Source organism: Limulus polyphemus, unplaced genomic scaffold (genome assembly GCF_000517525.1).
Source record: "Limulus polyphemus unplaced genomic scaffold, Limulus_polyphemus-2.1.2 Scaffold2154, whole genome shotgun sequence".
Classification (NCBI taxonomy): Eukaryota; Metazoa; Arthropoda; class Merostomata; order Xiphosura; family Limulidae; genus Limulus; species Limulus polyphemus.
This window is the reverse complement of record NW_013667764.1, coordinates 106,301-114,004: the sequence shown is the minus strand read 5'-3', so window position 1 is coordinate 114,004 and position 7,704 is coordinate 106,301. Positions and strand designations below refer to the sequence as shown.

Here is a 7,704-nt window from a genome sequence, read left to right as displayed (position 1 = left end):
AAAAGTATTTTTAATCTTAACATGAAAATCACTTTGAACACAGACTATTCAAAACAAATACTCAATATATTCATGGACAAATCTTTATTTTAGTTTATTAAAAATACTTCACTAAAAATAAGATTTTTTGTAAGTGAAAGATTTATAATGTTAACTGAAAGACTGCCAAATTTTGTAAAGATTTGCACACTATATTGAAAGTTAGAAGTATTAATCTATAAAGACTTCAATCAAGTACAAAGAGGTCATGTGGTAAGTAAAATTGACTGAGCCCATGCCGAGAGAGTTAAGCTGTTGATGACTTTAATAAATATATTTGTTTTACAATAAAATGTTGTAGTTTGATTTGCAATTAAGTATTTCATTTTACAAATACACAACTGCTGATGATTTATAAATAAAATTTGGTAAGTCTGAGGGGAATACCTTTACTTCATGATAATTTAAAAATTACCAACTCACATGGCAGTGCTCTAGAATGGGACATTAGAACATATGTGCCCATGGCAGTTCAGAGAGCTAAACTGCATGAAAACATTCAAGTTTACTTACATGTTAATCTACAACAGAATAACAAAATAAAGTATAAAAAATAATGAAAATGTCCAAGTAACGATGCCAACATGTAAACCACACATTAATTACTGTAATTGTAAATTATTTCTCATATTTAATCTATTGCAATTTATAAACAAAACACTATCCACTCATTGGCATTTCAGTGGCCTTAACTAAAATAAAGTACAATACAAATGTTTTATACCTTTACTTGTGAATTTTATAAAACTAAAGTGAGATAAGTAAATGGTTATTCATAATTAGCTTTACTAATAGGGAGCTTGAAAGCATACATGTATGTTTATTTTGCTGATAAAACTGAACAAATTCCTTAAAGATCTGCAATAAACTTTTAATTTGATTTGGATGAAAATGAACAATTTTATAACAAATAAAAACATAAACAAAATTTGATCTGATAAGACTGAAAATCATTACATATAACCATACAACAGTATTTTTTTTTTAAATTTTTTAGACACAATTTTTTCCCCTGGCGCATAATTATTGTTTTTGAAGAAAGAAACTAATTTTTACAGTACAGCAATAATGTTTTGAACGGATAAAAAAAAACTACTTGTAGATAGAATCCTTCTTTATTTGCAAAATACAAAATTATTATCTCCAACTAGAGCTTGGCAATTTAGTTGATTAACCCTGTAAAGACAATATGGTCAAAGTGTATCAGAGTTACATTCAAAATGTAATTAAACAACTTTATTATCAATATACCTCAATCAAACTGGTATCAAAGTGTAGTTTATAATTCAACTTTTAAAACTATGTCTTAATTTCAAATGGAAATATAAAACATTTTTAAAGCTTCACTATTCTTCATCACGTGAGAAATCTGGCTTAAATTACTCCTTTATGCTTATGCTGCTGAGACTTAAATCTAATTAGAAACAAAAATTGTTTATAACAACAAGCAAGAATTTAAAATTTGGATCTCCTACCTTCTTGATTTGCTGAGATGTTAATATATTTTTGAAATTTACTGGAAGCCCTCTCATTTTTTTTGAGCATTTCAAGCCAATTATTATATCACTTTACTTGTTTAATGGATGTTTATATCCAATAGAAAAGAGCATATTATAATGTACAGGAACACTAAGACTGGTTGTTTATATATATGACAATTAAAGCAAGAAAAAGCTCAATGTGTTTGCTCCTAGCAGTAATGGAATTTTTTAAACCAATTTAAAGCATAGTTAGAAAGCCAGATGAATTATAGTAGTTTCAGAACATTCTATTCTAGTGACCGATCTATTTTGTGTGTCCTAAAATGCATATTTGTAAGCCACATGAATTAATTTTGGATAACCAACATAATAAGAAAAAAGTAGGGTTACTAAAGCACAACTAATCTTATGATATCTCTAATGTTTATATTTTAGTTACTTTTGTTAAGACATATAAAACAACAATTGAAAATATATACAGAAATGAAGAAATTTAGCATTTACTTTGGCTGTGAGGCCTTTTGCGCTTGAGTGCATGGTTTAGCAAGACTATTTCACTATGTTGGTTGTCCAAAAATAATTCATGTAGCTTTCAGACATGCATCTTAAAACCCCAAAAATATATCAAGCACAAGGATAGAATCTGGAGAAGTTATATGTTAAAGACATACACTCTTACTTGTTAACAACAGGAAACACACTCATGCAATTCATTAGTAAATAGCTGAAACATTTACATGTATCTTATAACACAAAAAAATTCTCATTTATAAACTGAGTAATTATGAATATAATAATGGCATGGTCCAATCTTAAATTGTACATTTCTATGACTATAACATCAAAACTCAAAACAAAGAAGTTTCCTTCCTTTGATACAAAAAAGAAAAAAGTACTTTTAACATTACATAATTTCAGAGGCTCAACCAAGTAAAATTAATTTTTATTACTAAGTATTGCAAATATTTTATTATTATGATATATATATATACTGAAAAATGTTTTAAATCCCAATTTTTTGAAGGTCTCTTCTATTATTTTTATTGGTGATTAGCTGGCTTAACAATTTGCTAAACTTACCTACGACGTTTTTCTACTTTTTCACGATCTTTGTCCTGTTTCTTGATATCAACTGATAACTTAACAGGTTCTTCTTCAATTCCCATAATTCTCTGAAATATTTTCCCTGAAAACACAAAAATCATCAGACACTTACTTTAGCCTCATTTCCAATTTAACAACAAAATTAAATATACTATACATTAAATACTTCAGTACACAAAATTTTGTACAATGACTCCATACATATGCAAGACAAAATTTAGATTTAAAGTTAATCAATTCCAACAGGAAATATCACAGTATCATTTCATTTTCCCACAGTCAATCAAGTTTCATGAGAAAAATGTTTTCTGTTAGCTATGCTAATCAGAGATTCAGAATTAATGGTACATATTTATTCATTGTTACCCCATGTTCTTTAACTTTACACAGCTCCATTTAATAAAACGACTAGCTTCTGAGAATAAATACAAGAATCTGAGTGTCTACAAAATAGTGTTTAAAAAGATTGTTAATAATATCAGCAACAAATGGTTAGAAGGGAATGAAAACTTATATTTCAGGCAGTTTACTAGAAACATTAACACTGGTAATAATTCATATAAACCCAACAGATTTTGTTAACATTAAGTTATGGACAATCAGCAATAAGGTTGTTACTTCCAATTTCTGATCTTAATTCTGGCAGATGAGATAACAAAACCATTTAGTTTAGAAACTTTTCCTTTGGAGGCAAACTGGACACCCTTCTGAACAAAGAAAGCATTTGGGGTCTATATTTTGTCCTGATAAATTTCTTCCATAAGAAAAATATAATTGCTGCATTAGTAAACTACACTTTGGCAATATGTGATGATCAAAATAAGTTGTCTGTGTGGGGTTTGATAAACTTACTTTGTAGTGTACTGTTCTAAAGTAACTGGAAGGAAAATGATAGACTTAAGATGAAATCACATCAGCCCTTCTTAATACGTTCTATTAAATCTGTAGCCAGCCACTGGGTGTCCACACTCCCAAAAGCAATTATGAGTTGAGTATGTCCAACTCAATAGTTCATCTATTAATTCTTTCCATACTAAGTATTTCTAATGTACCCTGCCAGTTGGCATTGTCAACATATGTAATTATTTCAAAAAAAAACAGCAATAAAAAATGTTGAATCATTTAATTAAAAAATTCAGAAAATCTAGCTCAAAACTTCAAATGAGGTATCTATCTACTACTATTATTGCCAGTTATATAATAAAATCAACCACTGTATATGTGACAAGCATATGTCCTTAAACTGTTGCCATAAAGGTTTCTTGTGGTTAGTTCCCCTGATGTCTGATACCTGAATTAATCACAGTTTAACACTTTTGTTTTGACAATCATAATTACTGCTATTGCCATAATGTATATTGTGTAAATATGCAACTGATTATTCATTTAGCTAAACAAATTATAATAAGTGCTCAAAAAGTCTACATTTTATCAAAAGAATGTTGCATAGTTAGGATGCATGAATTGTTTTCTTTCTATAAACAATTAAAGAAATGCAGAGTTCCATTACAGCAAACACCATAAACAGCTGATCACATTGCATATCATAGAACAGATACCTTTACGTTACTAAAAACTTGAATGGCAAACATCTGAATTGGAATCAGCTTGTAAAGAGTTAAAAGTAGATATAAAACACGTTCCAGCAACAAAATAGATATTTCATTTCAAACTCAAGTTGCAACTGGCTTTTAATGTACTCAAGATGACAAAAAGTATCCATTAATTTATAATAAAATGTATTTTGAATAGTAGTTTAAGTGTTTAATTAAGTTAATGGAATAAATAATATTACATTGTCTTCTACAAAAGAAAAAAAAGCAATGAATATAAATAGTGAAATTAAGAATAGGCTCACCATACTTTTAATAAAAAAATGCATTAAATATTTTATGTATACTTTCTTTAGTTTTTGATTTGTTTGTCTTGTGTTTGAATCATAAACATGTGGTTATAAACTAAAAATGGTCAGAATAACTACTTTAGAAAGAATAATTGCTTAATAACTGGTACTTAAACCTCTAAATCCTCTATCAAAAGCTGAATTTTGTAAAAAAAAAAAGTCTAGGTCTTTCACTTCTGGGACTTCTTCAGCAAATTGAATTAAGAAAACAAATAATGTCCTTAAAGAAAGTTAAAAATTGGTGAGAAATATTTCCCTTTGATGCATCTATTTCACTTAATAATTTGGGAAAGCTGTTATCAGACACTCTACAGTTTTTTCAGAATCAAAATTAGCTTTCTGAACATTTGAAACCAAAATGTAATTTATTTTGAACAACATGTAGATAAACACTGAACCTAATTATGCAGTGACCACTTGGCCCCATGTTTCCCTGTTGAAATATTTGCACTCATAACCTCATTAGTTATTAACTCTTTCAACATGGACTCGGTCTCTGGAACCAACCTCATAATCATTTTGTGCTTGTTATAATTTTCATGCTATAGCTTTTAAGTTAGTAAGCTTATGTTAACAAAATTTGGCAGAATATCAGTAAACATTACAATTCTTTCATAAGCAAAATATCAAATATTTTTATTAAGTCTTAAGGTTTCTTACGCAGTGTTTTTCTCATGTCTTTTTTTTATTTTCGCAAGTTGCCAATACAATATGCAAAGTAATTTTTATTTTAATATTAAAAATAGTTTTATACATCAGAAAATTTTCTAATTTCACATATGAAATCTTTATAATGTCCAGATAGTTATCAAATGTTTCTTAAGAAAAAACTGTATATCTGTTATTTTTAGTAATTAATCTTGGTATGGGTTCAGTAGAATTGACCTTTCTTGCAACCACCATAAAAAATTAGAAAATAAATATAATTTATGTCTTTTTCATTCTAGAATGAACACCAATTATAACACAAAAACATAAATGTTTAGATTAAATAGCTTAAATCTCATAACATTATACATTTATATATATATATTTATTATATTTGCCTTTCAGTTTCAGCCATACCTGGCTAACAATACAGAAGTTACAATGACAAGGCACACTTGCTCTCACATTACTGTATCCAATAACATAAAACTGACACTTAGTCTTTACAGAGTGGCCAATTTTAGCAGTGTTTTAGTAATCTAGTATTTTGTAAAATACAGTCACATTTGAATTATTATACATTATACATATAAATAGATTATTACTATTTAGAAATAGTTCTTAACCTTATTTTTCTTAAAACATTGAAGAGTAAATAAGGAAGTGAAGCAAACAATTCACTCTTCTAATTATGATATTTGTACTCTCTTAATGTTTGACATAGGTTGCTGAGCCTTTCAAACTTTCACATGTGGAGGATATCACATATTTTTTTAGATCTTATATATACAGTTGAATAACCAAAACATCATAAATTTCTATATTGATACCATAGAATTCTACTATAATTTATCAAGCTTAGTAACTAAGCTGTATTTGGGTCTAAAGCATTATGAAATTTCAAGGAGGCTAAAGACACAACCTACCTCCTTGAAATCTTGGTTTGAAAGAACAAGATGGCATCCTAACACTTTAAAATGAGTGAGAAAGCCACTAGGGAGACATTCTGAGCTTTGATTGGTTATTCACATCATATACTGAAGTAAGTATGTATAAGGGACCATTTCCAAAAATGGAAAGAGATATCTCAGCAAATAGAAAAGATACAAGGTTCTTTTATATTCTAGCTTGTCAATATTGGTAATTTGAGTTCCTAGTTCATACGAAACTATAGACTTAGTATTTTGACATCACAGTGACAACCAGTGTTGCATTCAACATACCACATGACACACAAAACTATTGAATAATGTATAATACCAAAATTTGAATTATAAGTTAAAGTTTGATACCAAACTTATTGCCATATATAATTGAAATAGTAGTTCAATAAAATTTTCATTGCGAGTCAACAAACACGATGACATGGAAAGGGTTAACAATAAACATAAAATGTAATCCCAAATGGTACTATGTTCTCTGATCATTTGGTACAGAACACCCTTCTGAATCAGTTGAAAAAATCTCTCTCCCTCAATATTTGACTCCTTACAATCCCAATCAATGTGTATAACATGTAGCCTATAATTATTGCAACAGTATTCTTATAGAGAACCTGACATCATTACAAAATTTCTAATTGACTAATTCTGTCTGATCAGGTGTCCTATAAGTTAAAACAGCTACCAATTTGAAACTTTCTACCCTCAAAACACCTGATAAAAACCACACACACACACACACACACACATATATATATATATATATATACATATATAGTATTTCAACCCCTTGACTTCCATTTTTCAATCCTAACAGTCTGAAGATCATCCCTTGTATAAAGAGCCATCTGAGATTCTCTTACAAGTCCTTCATAAGTAAACAGCTTATAACCAGGAATTTCAAAATACTTATTATTATTAGTATTATTTTAATCTCACCAAGTTTCAGCAACTCACAATATATCATAATACTGTATTTTAATTACAGCCTTGAACTCTGTTTTTTCTTAATCATGTTCCAAACATTAGAATAACAGTTTATTCTTAATCCTACATTTATCATTAAATCTTACACTTATATATAACTATTTCTTCACTTGTTATGCTATGAACTTCATTTTTCCAAACTCCTCACTGCTTTAGCTATCCTGTTAATTTGTTTATTCCCAATTTCTTAAGCTCCCTTATCTCTATGCACATTAAATCAAACTATCATCAATAGCATAATAATACTTAGAGCTAAAAAAAAACCTCCCAGTGCCTTCCAACCTGCTTAATGTAGCCCATCTCTAGCATATAAATTATAATTCACCATTACTCTTAAACCTACTTCCCAGAGCTAACCATACCACATTTTACACAAACTTTTGAACTACAACAGGTCATACTTTCAGTGGTTTACTCGTTAGACCAGGGGTTCCCAAACTTTTTAGAACCGAGACCCACTATTCATGACCACAGCTTATGGCGACCCACTCAAATTTACTGGGCAAAAACATATGAAAGAATATTAAAAATATTATTTATTCATATTCACATATTTTCAATAACATTTCCAGAACTTATAAAAAGTTCTTCCTCAGCTTTT

The 7,704-nt window shown here is 28.7% G+C and overlaps 1 protein-coding gene across 1 annotated transcript in view; it reads right to left on the bottom strand.

Annotated features, from left to right (window-relative positions):
* LOC106466109 (probable ATP-dependent RNA helicase DDX23) overlaps positions 1-7,704 on the bottom strand; it is a 64,750-nt gene that overhangs the window by 53,971 nt on the left and 3,075 nt on the right. Inside the window, 1 exon segment of the mRNA XM_013926349.2 lies at positions 2,601-2,706. Within this exon segment, the coding sequence (XP_013781803.1) occupies positions 2,601-2,686 (86 nt within the window). The 5' untranslated portion in view covers positions 2,687-2,706.